At 26.1% G+C, this 15,631-nt stretch overlaps 1 protein-coding gene across 1 annotated transcript in view; it reads right to left on the bottom strand.

The window, feature by feature from the left end:
- Positions 1 to 15,631, bottom strand: part of LOC117170227 (heparan sulfate 2-O-sulfotransferase pipe) — a 160,607-nt gene that overhangs the window by 43,218 nt on the left and 101,758 nt on the right. The window contains exon 3 of the mRNA XM_033356849.1: positions 9,616 to 9,689. Within this exon, the coding sequence (XP_033212740.1) occupies positions 9,616 to 9,689 (74 nt within the window). The remainder of the gene's footprint in view (positions 1 to 9,615; positions 9,690 to 15,631) is intronic.

Here is a 15,631-nt window from a genome sequence, read left to right as displayed (position 1 = left end):
CGGTTAAGATGGTTCGGGCATGTTGAGAGAATGCCAAATGAACGACTAACGAAACAAGTGTATCAAGGTAAAGTAAATGGCAGCGTGCCCAGAGGTAGACCGTGGTCTACCTATCTAAGAATGGTCTTCTACCTCTAAGAATAGTTAGAATGTGTAAATGAGACCCTAGTTAGAAGAGACATAAGAAGTCACAGAAACACGAGAGCCTGCATGAAAAAATGCATGGACATAAAAGAAGCTAGAGAAGTATGCCAGGACAGGAAATTATGGCGGCAAATAGTTAATAAAAAGAGTGTGAGTAGAGTGAATGACGCCTGAAACAAAGACCTTGGCTACTAATGGACCCAAGTGGGCAACCTTACATAACGACTTCGTGAGGTTCTTCGCTTGGGGTGATTGCTAGGGAGATTGATCAGCAACCTGTGTCGGAGCAGTGTTGCGGAACAATTGTGTTATTTACTTAAATAGCACGAGAATTCTGGATCAATCTGAAAAATCTCTATCCCTTCCACACACTACTCCTTTCCCCTACCGAGTGAGTCACGCTTACCCCGAAAGGGAAATGGCTTAATGGTGTAATAATAATAATAAGGATTCCCAATTGTTACACAACACCGCTCCGACCCAGGTCGCTGATCAATCGCTCTAGCAATCACCCCAGGCGAAGAGTTTCACAGAGTCATTATATGTCACTAATCACAAACAAAAATGCAAACTAACTGATAATGCCATAGTGAGACACATACTATTATTATTAAATCATGTATTTTAAATAATCCAATCTTTCGGAAATTTCAACTAGAAAAGGTCAGTTTTCAACAAAATACAACAAGTTATTACAGAAAGTTTGAATTCTTAACCAGAAATTAATACATTTTTTTAACAAAATGGTTATATTTCCATCCAAAAATGGCGTTGTAAAATTTTCTGTTAAGGAAATTAATTTTCAATCAAGAAAGTTAATTTTAAAAAAATAAGTCAATCGTTAACCATGTCGATGAATTTTTAACCAAGAAGATTATTATTTTTTTTTTTTTTGCCAAAAAAGACTCTAAAAAAAGACGAAATTTCTACAAAGTACATGTAATACAAAATTTTAACTAAAAATTAAATATTTTTGAAGGACTTGTAAAATAACTTGTACCATTAACACCCAGCTAAAAATTAGCTTTATTTTCTTGAAGTAAGAGTTCTTATTCTGATCCCTCTAATTGCTTCATTGGAAAAGAACCTAACCAGAAATCAGAAGTTTTGTGGTTCGTTTCCCAATGGAGGGAATAAAGAGTAAGATCTTTGTTTCAAGAAATAATTTAAAAAATAAAATAATAGCTGAATTTTCCGGAAAAAAATGTTGAACAAAGTACATGAACTTTTATCCAAAAAATATAAAATTTCAGCCACAAATAAAATAATTGAATTTTCAGTTGATAACAAAAAAAAAATTTTAACAAAATAATTAAATTCATTCTTTAACTAAATGTTTGAATGTCGAACAAAAAAAATTAATTTTCCACCCAGAAGAAGAATTTTCTATCCAGACGACAAATTTTCAACAAAATATAAGAATTTTCAACCAAAAAGTTAATTTTGATTAAAAAAAGAAGAATTTTCAAACAAAATGTGAAGAAAGTAGTTAAATTTTCTGCTAAAAAAGATCAATTTTTATCAAAAAATGGTGCAGTCAAATTTGTAATTATGAAAGTTATTATTCAACAAAATAAGAGAATTTTCAACAAAATAGCTCAATCAAGTGTATTAGAATTTTTAACAAAAAAAATGAATTTTCAATTAAGAAGATTAATTTTCAGTTGATAATAAAAAAAATTTCAAAAAAATAATTAAATTTGTAATAAAAAGTAATTCCTTAACTAAATGGTTGAATTTTGAACAAAAAATATTAATTTTCCACCCAGAAGAAGAATTTTCTATTCAAATGACAAATTTTCAACAAAATATAAGAATTTTCAACCAAAAAGTTAATTTTGATTAAAAAAGAAGAATTTTCAAACAAAATGTGAAGAAAGTAGTTAAATTTTCAAAATAAAAGATAAAATAAGAGAATTTTCAACAAAATAGCTCAATCAAGTGTATTAGAATGTTTAACAAACAAAAAAATTAATTTTTAATTAAGAAGATTAACTTTCCATTGAAAAATACTAGTTTTTAACAAAAATTCAAGTTTTGAACGAAACAAAACAACTAATTTAAAAAATTAATATTAAGCAATAAAGACAAATTTTTAACAGAATACACAAAATGTACACCACGACTTGAATTTTTGCCTAAAAATAGTCAATTTTCAATGAAAATAGATTTCGATGTTAAATATTACAACAAAGTAAAATTCAAAAAACAAAAAAATAATTGTTAAAAAAATAGCTAAATCCTCAACCAAATAGTTGTATATTCAACTATAAGAAATCTATTTCAAAATTTTTAACAAAAAAAGCTTTCAAACAAGTAGTGTAATTTTCAAACAAAAAATTAAATAGTTAAATTTTTATTTAAGAATATTAATTTTCAACAACAAAAAAACGAATATTTAACCAAACAGTTCAAACTTCAACCAAGAAAATGAATTTTGAACAAAGAAGTTCAACTTTCATTCAAGCAGTTGAATTTTAAACAAAACGAAAGACGAGAAAAAGCGAAAGTTTAATGAAAACAGGGGAAAAGGGTAAATTTAAAAAAGGGGAATATGGGAAGAGTGTGAAGTCTACTAATAAAATATTCCAATTAATTAAGAGACATTGAAGCTTGCCTAAATACTTTTGCGTAAGATATAAAAAAAAAGTCGTAAACCATTTCGAAATCCTAACGAGGATCGTTTTAAAAAGTCTCGTAAATCTTTTGTTGCATATGAGATCAAAAGTAAGATCAAGGTTCCTATAATCTTAACAGATATATTGGTTCCAAAAATCAATTAAAAGCAAGGTAACTATCTCAATGAACCTTTCCTACTTAATGAGGATCATATTTTTATTTTAAGCTAAAAAAAAGTGGAAATGTGATCTGAAGAAAAGGTCATCTATTGCAAATTAACTGACGCCTTTCTCACAATTACGAATTTATAAAATATTATTCATTTTGTAAGTTTATTTTTTTAAGATTATATAAATATAATTTGCCTAAGATTCTTTAGAAAGTTAAAAAAACTGTTGAAAACTTGAGATATGAAAAATACTTTAATCCAACAAGATTTTCACTTTAAATAAAGAGCCGTTGAATTGATTAATAGAAGGTAAATTTTGAAGAAAATAGTTGAATACAAAACCTAAAGGATTAATTTATTTATTTCTGACGTTAGATTTTGCCGATTACTGGTCAAATAATTTTCTGGGGAAACTAGAAAAAATATGCCTCGTCCCGGATTTGAACCGAGAACATTTGAGTAACATTTAATTTTTTAATCCGAAATTTTTTAATTTTAATTATAAAATAAAATACAAATGTATTAATAACTTTTTTAAACAATAGAGTGGAATCCTCAACAAGAAAGATGAATTTTCAAACAAGTGGATTTATCTTATGCAAAAAAAGAAAGAATTTTTCAGAAAAATATTTTTTTGAACCAAAGAGATGAATTTTTAACTAAAATTATTAATCTTCAACCAAACAAGTGAAATTTTAATAAATCGGTTTATTAAAGCACTCAAATCGGATCTCTTGAATTTTAAACTTTTCAAATTAAAGTTTTAAAGTTTTATAATTAAAAAACTGTGTATTCGAATGCTCAATAATTTAAACGTATAAAATGGAAAGTAGTAACACTTTCCAATTAAACAATTTAAATGAAATTTAGCTAAACTGCAAATTAAAAGTTTTTAACTTTCATAAATTATAGAGTTCAAAAATTCAGATTTAATTCCACAAACATAAATCCACGTAATTATTTTCCATGCTCTAAATTAAAAAATTAATCAATGAACTTTGAAATTTTAAAAATTTTATTACGTTAAGCAATTTTAAGCTGGAAAGATTGAAAATTAAAAAATTTAATTTTTTTAAACTAAACACTTCGTAAATTAGAAGTTAAATTATTTTCATTTCAAATAGGTAAAACATCCTTGAAAAGCTTAAAAATTTTATTTCCGAATTTTGAGAAATCTAGAAGTTGTGTTAACTTTTTCCAATTAAAATTTGGTTCAAAGTTTTTTCAGAAATTCTAAATATCCTAATAAGTAATATATGGTAAAAGATCAATCTTTTTATCAAAAATTTTCCACTTCAAACGCTTTTAGTTTTTAACTGTTCAAGCCGTTAAGTCTGCATTTTAAAATTCTTTATATTAAAAATGTCAGCTTAAAAATATAAATCTAAAATGGAAAATAGTTGAATTAAAAGATTTTCGAATTACGCATTGTAAAGTGAATGATATCAATTCAATTCATTATTTTAAAACCGGTTAAAATCGAATTTGAACAGATTTTTCTTCCAAAGATTTGTAAATTTCCCGGTCAAAAAATAAATTCTGAAAAATAGACCGTTTTGAGGCACCTGATTTCATTTCGTCTAAAAGCTTATATGTCTCTTTGAAAGATAAACGCTTCCTCTTGTTTTTCTTCGATATTTTCGTAATGCCTGATGGTTACACCTGGTTACGCAACGCATATATAACCTAAACACTGAGTGACTGAAAGCAAACTGAAGCGAATGTCCTGCGTTATTTTGCCACTGTATGAAAATGGCTGAAGCAGACGACACGATAACCGCCGCGGATACTGCCCGCTTTTTTCATACGTTCCTGCGTTGCTGTGGAACTGCTCCGCTGATCTAAGCAGCGTCACTCTCTCGCCCCTTAGGACCGCCTTGTCTTCTATAGCCGGAACTTTTATTGCGGGACTGCAGTGTAGTTGCATTTTCAATCAAAAAAGGTGAATCCTCAACGAAAAATATAATAGTTGATATTAAAACTAAAGAAAGAAAGGAAAAAATAATTTTTAATACAAAATAAAAAAATCGAATAACTATTCATTTTTTTTATTTAATTTTAAAAATTGAATTTTGTGAAGCCGAATGTTGGGAGGTGATTTTGTTCAAATCGTGGTCGGTTTTTGGCTTTTTCACCAACACTCTCATGCGTCGTACTTGGACCGTTTTTCCAGGCATTTTTCAATTTTTTTATAAGTCATAATAAAATATGAAAATAACAATATGATGATTATTATTATTAATATTATATTCATATTTTATTATGCCTTCACACATATATGGACCGATCAATTGTGTTAGTACGAGAACCTCTTTGCTAACCTGGTCGTCTTCCTTTCACTTTGATCTGCTTTTTCTCGTAAACTCATTTTCGGTCTAAGGCTGGTCTCTTCGTTCCACGCCACATATGAAACGAACGAGATTAATTGCATAAGGAAACACTTTAGACTTAGAAATAGGTTTATGTAAAGTTGAGGTTCCATATAAAAGTGAAAAGTTATGTTGCTTGCTTTTCATTCATTTTTAATTGTTTTAAACAATTTCCAAAGCATATCCATATATGCATATTGTTTATCATAATATTCTCTTAGAATAATAAATTCAAGTTAATAAACATAAATGTTTTAAAAAATTATTATTAATTTAATAATATTTTCTCTGAATAATGATAGAAATATGCGGTATTTATTGATTCTTTTGGCTACTTTTCGCTTAGGGTGTGGTGATAATTAATGAAATTTAACATAAATAAATTGTTTAAAGAATTTAGTATTGTTTATAGTAATTATTTTTAAAAATAGAGTAAGAAAGTCGCGTTCTTTCCTGACATTTTCCACTTATTTTTATATTTTTAGTAGAATGAGGTAATAATTTAAGTTACCAAACATAATTGTGTAAATACTTAATATTAATTTTAACAATATTCTCTTTAAATAATGCTAGAAAGCTGCAGTTTTTTCTGAAATAATCAACTCATTTTTAACTTGTTAGTTAGAGCAAGGCAATAATGAGTTCAAATTAACAGAAATAATTGTTTAAAAAATTTATCAATATTTACAATAATAATATCTGAGAATAATTAATTAAAGTTATTAAACATATTTGATTAAGCAATTTATTATTATATTTAGTAATATTCTCTCTGAATAATGCTAGAAAGTTGCGGTTTTTTCTGAAATAATCAATTTATTTATAACTTCTCAGTTAAAAAAGGTAATAATTAATTCACTTTAACAGAAATAATTTTTTAAACAACTAATTATTAATAATGATTATATTATTGAAGAATAATGCTAGAAATTACCCACTTGTGGGCCATTTTTCAATTAGAGTGAGATTATAATTCATTCGAGTTGATTAACATAATTGTTTGAAAACTTTATTATTATTTTTAATAATATTCAGATTTATTGATATTAAAAATTAAACAGCTACCAATTTATGTAAAAAATTTGTTTAAACCAATTCTTATTGTTTATAACTATCAGAAATGTCTGAAATTGTACTCTTTTGGTCAACTTTTCACTTAGAGTGTGGTAATAATTATTTCAAGTTAACAAACGTAATTGATCGAACAATTTATTAATATTTTTAATAATATTGTAGAAAAAGCCTAATTAGCGCCAAACACTCTTAAAATTCAATTTTTCACTGATGGGTTTTTTTGGGACCTTATAAAACATACTTATGTAGGTGATTTTCAAAAATAATTATTGATTTTTATTCTATAGCTAATTATGAAGAAAAAAATTGAGTTACAATTCGATTCACTTAATTTGACAATTTTAAATAGATTTTAAAATGGATCTTTTTTTCTTATGGAAATACGTGTTGAACTTTACGTTGCTTGCGGAATAGGGTAGTTTACAATTTTTTAAACCATTAATTTTTTGGTGGATTCGAAGAAATTTGGAGTATCTATGCATGAGAATTTGAAAAAAATCGGTTAGACATATAAATTATTCAAATCTTTGCTGCGATAATTGTATGTATAAGAATATTTTTAATTAGATATAGGAAGTGAATATAATTGTTAGTAACTCTGCTTCCTGCGATAGTTCTTCATCTCTCTGAGAAAATAGTGCGATTCCTTTAGAATACAATGAATAACTCATATGCAATAATAATAATAATAATAAATTAACTATTAACTTATAAATGTTTTTGAAAGTGATGAATGTCAGTGGGCCTTAAATAATTATAGGTAACGTGTGAGGGGAATCCAAGCCTGAAGGACCTAGCGGATTGGCTTACCGTTAAGTACACACATTCGGTGTTATGCATCTTGAGCACGTGGAATTATTTATGTCACGATTACGCAATTAATAAAAATTATATTTACAAGAGTCAATAGCTCACCATCCTCTTCGGCTCTCATTCAGTAAGGTCATTAATTATTTCTTTATCAGATCCTCATTAAAATAATTACCATTACCATTAATATTGAAAGACTTCATTGCTATAATCTTGTAACATTTTTTATATAGAATTTTTCATGAATGGAATAAAACAATCTGAAATTTAAATTTATTAATCTTTTATTCACTTTTTTCAGAACTGCCGCAGCCCAATTTACTTGAACAATTCAAAATGGTCATTTTTGACTAATTTAAAAAGTGACTAATTTCTAACTCAAAAAGTGACGGCGTTTTGATTTTGAAAAATCAAAGAGTTCAATAAAATTTATAAGTATTTCGGGTTAATTAAAAAAAAGTCAGTATAAATTAATAAGAATTACGGGGGAATTCCAAATGAATTCAAATAAATTTCAAAAATTATTTTAAAAATTTCAAATCTTTGAAATCCAACGAAATTCTTCACTATTTGTGAACAAGTTCTTTGAAATCCACTAAAATGTTGCAAAAATCTGTGAAGTTAATTGTCAAACAGAGAGATGAACTTTCAGCCAAAAGAAGATTTCTTAATAAAATAGGGCTACTTTCAAGAAAGTAGTTATAATTTTAAACAAGAAAGATGACTTGAATAAAATAATTGAATTTACAACAAATTAATGGAACTTTCAACAAAAAATTTTTTACCAAATAGATGATTTTTCAAACAAAAAGATTAATTAGCTACCAAAAGACGAAATTTAAACAAAATAGTTTAATTTTTTAACGAAAAATGGAATCCATCAGTTTTCAATTTGAAAAAATAATTCTAAACTATATTAATTCCACTAAAAAATAAGAAATTCCGACTAAATAGTTGTATCCTCTAACCCAATGATAAATCTTCAACAAACGAGATTAATTTTCAAGCCAAAAAATATGAATTTTTAACGACAAAAATAATTTACCACTAAATAGATAAATTTTTTATTGAGACGATGATTCTTTATAAAATAAATAATTAATTTTTTACAAAGTAGTTCAGCTTTAAATCCAGTAGTTTATTTTCCATTTAAAAAAATCAATTTTTAATTAATATTTCAACTAAAATATGTTTTAATTTGAAACTAAAAACAGTTGCATTCAACCAAATTTCTTAATTTTCAACCATAAAAAGGAATTTTCAACTAAAATTATGAATTTAAAAAAATGCATTTTCAAGAAAGAGTTTTACTTTCAACTTAATAGTTAATTTTTTCAATAATGTCCAAATTTCTACAAATTAAAATTTTTCAACTTAGAAAGGTTACATTTTTAATTAAAAATGGAATATTTAAATTTCCTAAAAAACAATTACTTTTAAACCTAAGACAATAAAACGGTTTTTCAATCAAATAGATACATTTTATAATAAATAGTTTAATTTTTGACCAAATAGTTTATTTTTATTAAAAAATTAATTTAGAACCAAATAATTTAATTTCCTACTAAAAATGATTATTCTTCAACTAAAACTTTAAAACCAAAAAGATAAACTTTCAATTTAAAATGTCAATTTGCAACCAAAACCACAGAGATAAATCATCAATTAAAATAATGACTACTGAAAAAACGTATGTTTATTTCTGAAATGCGAAATAAATTGCTTTAAAAAAAGTTGAACTATCTTTAGACATTGTCAGACGCTTCGAATGCAATGCGCGCGCACAACGACGATACGCCCGGGTTTAACTGCGCAAGCGTTGAGTATAGTAGAAATCTAACGGTCTCTGCGTCGGTGCTTCTCCGCACAACGCATGCGCAATACTCTAGAGATCATAGAGGTTTAAATGTGGACTTGATAAATTTTTCGAAAATCATAAAGAGGTTGAAAAGATGGCTAAATAGGTTCTCAGAGAATCAAAAGAGGATATTTAGGTTTAGTAGATCCAAAAGAGGTTTAATTTAATACTTTGGAGAGTCAAAGGAAGGTCTATACTTAAACCTTTCACATGTTAGTCTTAATTATATCTTTATATAAAAAAAGTTGGGTTATCTGAAATAGAATGCAAAAGATAGAAGGAGAAAATACGCAGCAAACTTGAATTAAAGATAAAGTAGGATAAGGTCAAGAGAAATGTGGGATTCCGTAACAATTAAAAAGTAAAAGAATTTCCAGAAAATTATACAAGAAATTGATCAAATTGGCCTGAATATGCAATTACATACTTTTTATATTTGTGCGCTTAGATAAATGTAATTTCTGACCTGGAAATCAGAAAAGACGTGAAGTGAGTAATTGCAGAAAGCAATCCATTTTCTAATGTATGTTCAAAACATCTTCAAGTAATGATTGACTTTTAAAATTTCTTACCACTTCTGTACTTGTTTGTTGAAGATTTGTGTAATGGACGACCCCACTTGGTCCTGAACCAATTTGAACTCCATCTGGAACAAAGAAGAATTTTATTTATATTTTTGTTGGTAATAAATTTTTTTTATAGTATTGTTGACGTCCCACCAAAAGTATCTCATAAATGTTCAAGTGTTTTCTCCCTTGCCAGACACAGAGTTATTGTGACGTTTATGAGCTCCGCAAACACCTGTATAGTTAGTACATTTTGCGGTTGTGGTATATGCACCTTTCTAAAAAAATATGTAGACGGTTTCATTTTTTCATAGAAAATACCACACAATAGCAAAAGAAAATCTAGCGACAAACGTGAAATTCAATAAAATTGAAGTAAACCTCGCCTTTGAAATTAATCGGTGCAATTGTCAGTATTACAAATTCTGTTTTCTCCATCTAAAGGTTAGTTCTGCTTTCCCGTGTAATATCTTCACGAATATTTATTGAATGAAGAATCAACATTCTGGTTGTTTTTAAAGTATGTTTTAATAATTTTCATTTGTGCATTAAATGTTTAGTTTATCACACTTAAGCACAAAAGAATTTTAATTAAAAATTTTTATTATTTTTTTCTTTGAATGTGCAATGTTTTTGGCTTTTTTTGTTTGTTCTTTTAACCGATATCAATTTTTCTTTGATAACTAAGTCTAAGTATCGCATATTTCAAATCTATAAAAGTTAATAAATTTTAATGCTAAATATTCAAAATTTATTCATTTTCAATGTCGATCTTCAAAATACATATTTCTATCAATGTTAATCTTTAAAATTGAACTATTCCAAACGAAAATCATTCACAATGACATCAGTTTCTACTATACATATTAATATTTAAGAGTTTTCAATGACAAATATTCAAAATTAAAGAATTGCCGGTTGTGAGTCTTTAGACTTGAATTACATATTTAAAAAAAAGTTCAAATTTACATCATTTTAATCTATAAACACTACTAATAAATTCTCAATTGTAAATCTTTAAAATGTAATAATTTTCATTATCGCAAATGGACAAGTCAAAATTAGACAAGTTTTAAGTTTTACAGTGAAAAATTTTGCAGTTTTGATGATTCATATTTAAAATATCTTCAATTTTGAAGATTTGGAATTGCAAACTCTCGATTTTTGAAAAAAGTACGAATTGTTGTTTATACTTATTTTTAATTAAATTAGTGTCAATTTTTCAATTTTAAATGTTCAAAATTGAACTTTTTCAAAAAGCATACAAAATTATTTCATTTTCTACTATAAAGATTAAATATTAATGCGTCTTCCATTGTAAGTATTTAAAATTGAAAAAATTTTCCATTGTAAATTTTCAAAATGGAACTATTCCAAAAAACGTTTAAAATTATGTACCTTTAAAATATATCTTGAAAATTGAATAATTTGAAATTCTGTATTTTCAAAATTTAAGGATTTTCAATTGTAATTCTTAAAATTTAGCGACCCTAAAAACCTTAGAAACTTTAAAAAACCTTAAAATTTTCAGAAAATTGAGACCATTTTGAAATTTCGAATTGCCATATTGGATTGGTCGATAGAAATGTGGAAATTATATTATATCAAATTTAGATTCAGCTATCCCAAAAACTTTAGAATACACATTTTTATGGAAATCGGATGAGTAATATAGATTCTGAAAAATGACGGTTGAGTTTTCTTTAAATGCACGAAATAAATATTTTGATTAAAAAAAACGCACATTTCAAAATACTTTTGCAAAAAAATGGCCTCTATCAAAATAATTTACCTTAAAGTAGTTGTCGTGCCAAAAACAATATCTGTGGAAAAAAGAGTTTTGCTATAATTTTAAGAATCAAAATAATATTATTGATGATGTAATTGTAACTAAAAAACTTTATTTCAAATGAAAAAATTGTTGACTTGCAAAAACATTGAAGTAAACATTCTTTTTTGCAGTTGAATGTTATCTCACTATCGCTTCTTACCAAATTTTAAAAATAAGTTAACTTTAATAAAGGATGAATTATTTTTTCAGAGAAACGTTTCTGTTTGCAATTTTGAAAGTAAATTCTTCTATGGCTAAAAAGTAGTATAGCAGCAGAGCTACGGTTCTGTTCCCAGCTAAATGGCAGTAAACCAGCGCCTGGGCATTTACCGACATACGATAATGGATTAGGTCTGTGCTAAGATGCCTCTAGTTGCTAATGAAGATCGATTTCTAACCAGAATCAATCAGATATCTAGTAGGAACCTACATTATCGACTGATTACAGGACAGGAGCTTACCTTACCGACTGAAGGTATTTAGAATCCTGCTTCATCGTCCGATGATAAACTCTATTCAAATGTTATTCTAATAATTCAAATTTCTTCCTCATCTTCGTTCGGTAATTTAGGATTCTACTCTATCATCGATTGATAATGCACGTTCCTAGTCTTAGTTCCATAAACTTTACTAACAACATTTTTTTAAATTTCTGCGAAGAAAAAATGTAAAATTAAAAACATTTCAATTGGCTTGCACAAAGGTAAGAAATTTGAAAAAAATAATTTTGATTTTGTTTGTAAAGCCGCAAAGAAACCTTTCAATGCCATTACCAAAGAATCTAATCATTTAGAGGTTTTTTCGGTCCGCCCTACTGATAATCTCCCATATCAGTTATTAATTGTACGTAACTGTTCCCATCATACTCAAAAGAAATTAATACCTACCGCAATATGCCTGTAATAAGATTTAATTAACGACAAATTAGTGACCGGATATTCCTGTTACTGACCTATAAAGTACCAGACTTACTGAATATAAATTGAAATTATAAAAATCTACTCGTCAGAAAGGTACATTTATCACGTGCTATTAATTGGGAATTCGTTCCCACAAAAATACTTATAATAGAAGTAACAATTTTAATGAATAACCTTCACAAATGCAATTTTCAGAATTCAAAAGTACTTTAAAAAATGTGAAAAAAATTAAAAGTACCGTATCAATATATTCTATTCAATTAATGTGAAAGTGTTCATTATAAGTACATCCTCCGGATAATTTCTCAATGTGTCATTTGCGAAGAAATATTGCTCTAAAATGCGTCGAGTGCACTTATGGCATTTAATAGCAGAACTGCGGCGATTGCTGAATCTTATAGTTTCCTTCCTCTAACTTTATTTTTACTTTTAAGTTGAATTTTATGGCGTGTGATGGGGAACAGCTTTCTACTTGACCAGAGATCGTTCCCACCTGAAAGATCGTTGATCTTGGCCGAGATTTACACGCAATCATTGTTTGCTCTCATTATCATTCAAGTATATTTCTATATCTCTTATAAACAATTTATTTTTGAATTATACTAAAAAACAAATTTTTGTAATACCTTACGCAATTTTTAAATCAAAATATAAAATTAGTATTGCTACAACATTTTTGTATTTCATAGCAGCTATTCTCTAAAATATTTTTTAAGTAGTTAAATAGTTTAATCTTAAAAATCTGCAATTGAATATGGATTCAAAAATTATTTAATTTTTTAATTTTGAATAATTGCAACTATGTTCCTGATTGAGTCTTTAAAAATTAATAAACCTTTAAACGAGTATTTTTGAATTAAAACTTTTGAAGCTGAACAATTTATTTTCAGGGCCTCAAAAATTAAACTATTTTAAAATTGCGTAAATGGATACTGATGATTTTTACTAATTTGAACAGTCTAACCAAAACAATATTTTAAAATTATTTTGCATAAAATTAAAAATTTATTGTAATGCCAATTGTTATCCTTTTGGCTCTCGTAATTTGGAAATTAAAGTATAAAAATAATAATAAACACAAAAATGTTGTATTTCATATTAAATATTTGTTATGCGGAATAATAGAAAAAGGAAACAATGGCACTATTTTTTATTAATTTTTGAAGTTTCAGTGGAAAATGTTGTATTTCAAATAAAAAATTTTCAGTAAAAATCACTATTATTGTTCAAATATTGTACTTTTTTAATGTAAACATTTTGATTATCAATAGATATACGCATAACAAAATCAGGGCTGGAATTTTTTTAATTTCCTGAATACCATAGTGAAAGTCCATTGGATGACTAATAATTTGACTAAGCATGATTTACCAATGGCGACCCATTTTCGAAAAAATCTATTTTAAACAATTTTTTATGGATTGAAATATTTATTTATGAAATTCGTATGGAATATTATGTATCTATTACATTTTTAATTTCTGATTTTGAAATAAAATTCGTATTTTCAAAAATTTTGAACAGTTTATAATAGAATTTTCAATTTACTTTATTTTGCAATAGTTTAAGTATCAAAAGTTGAATTTTCAAAATTTAAATTTCAAACTGATGAAAATTGAAAAAAATTAAATTCTCAAAAGTTGAATTTACAGCAGTTAAAAATTCAATTTTCAATATTTTTTAATTTTCAAGTGTTTAAAACTCAATTTTTTCCGGCCAAAATCCCTAACATAATTGAAAATTGTTCAAAGATTCTAAATTTCGAAAAAATTATTTTTGTTTGAAAATACGAATTTTCGATGTAAACCGCAAATGTAGCCTACTATTGTTTATATATTCTTAAAAATCTTTTAATTATGTAATAAAAATAGCAATTTTAGACGAAGAACAATAACATAACATAACAAAATTTGTTTACATGTTGTAAATATTATTTGAAATCTAACGTTTTCTGTTTAAACAGAAGATAACTCAGGACTTTTTTGAAACTCATAATTTCGATAGGGAAAGTCCTTAGGATAACTAATAATTTGACAATAAGTTATTTACTAATGGCTACCCATTTTTGAAAAATCGACTTTTCTCAAATATTATTTCTGGATTGAAATATTTATATATGGAAATAGAATTTTCTAAAATTAAAAAAAAAACTTTCAGCAGCTGAATTTAATATATTCTTCAATTTTGAACAGTTAAAATTTTAATTTTTTCTACCAAAAAATACTACTATTATCCAAACTAGTTATGAGTATTTAAATCTTTTTCACATGATAATGATTTTTGTTGGAAAATATCAATTTTCGATGTAAAACACTAACCCAACTTTAAATTGTTTAAAAAAATAATCATTCTTTTTTGAAATTATATAATTTTTTAATGAAAATTTTAATTTCCGACAAAAAAGATAAACATAATCTAAAGTTATTCAAGCCTCTTAATTGGTATAAACAAAAGCACTGCACTTTAGTTTAATGATTTTTACTTGAAAATACTAATTTTAGGTGAAACACAGTCAAATAAAGTAAATTTGTTGAAAAATTGTAAATTTTCTTTAAATGCAATTACTTTTTTTATAAAAATACCAAAAGTTTTCGACAAAAAACACTAAAATATAATAAAAAATTGTTCAAAATTGTAAATCTTCTTCAAAATCTAATGTTTTTTTATTTTTAAAAACTAGTGTGCAGAGAAAAAAGTTAATATAATGAAAATTGCAAATATTGATCTACCTTGAATTATTTTGGTTTTAAAATACTAATTCTGTGTGCAAAAACCTACCGTAATATATAACTGTTCAAAATTTAGGAACCTTTAAAATCTATTGATTCATCTTTTATATCTAGGAAGTATAATTCATGAGAACAGAAATTAAAATACCTAAAATTGTTGTAAATTTGGGAACTTTGATGATTTTGTATTAAAATTATTTTGCAACTAATTTTTTTTGAGCGAAAAGCACTATTATAAAGCATGTATAATATTTATAATAATTAATTAGATAATTTTAATGTTTTAATTAAACCGCGAAATAGTATTAAAAATAAAAAATGCTTCTCAATTTGCATAGTTTCCTATAATTTTTCGGATTGAAAGTGATCACTATTAAAAATGTTTGCAAAATTAATAATATTATTAAATTGTTATTAAATTGAATATACATGTGTGTCAAATCATTAAAATATATTGTATATGAAGTCAGAGACCATTTTTTCTAACAGTGATTATTTGTAATATAATAAGCCACTTTCCATACATGGAATTTTTAAATTTT

The sequence above is a fragment of the Belonocnema kinseyi genome, chromosome 3, assembly GCF_010883055.1.
Source record: "Belonocnema kinseyi isolate 2016_QV_RU_SX_M_011 chromosome 3, B_treatae_v1, whole genome shotgun sequence".
NCBI lineage: Eukaryota > Metazoa > Arthropoda > Insecta > Hymenoptera > Cynipidae > Belonocnema > Belonocnema kinseyi.
Note: the sequence above shows the minus strand (reverse complement) of the source record. Positions and strands in the feature narration are given on the sequence as shown.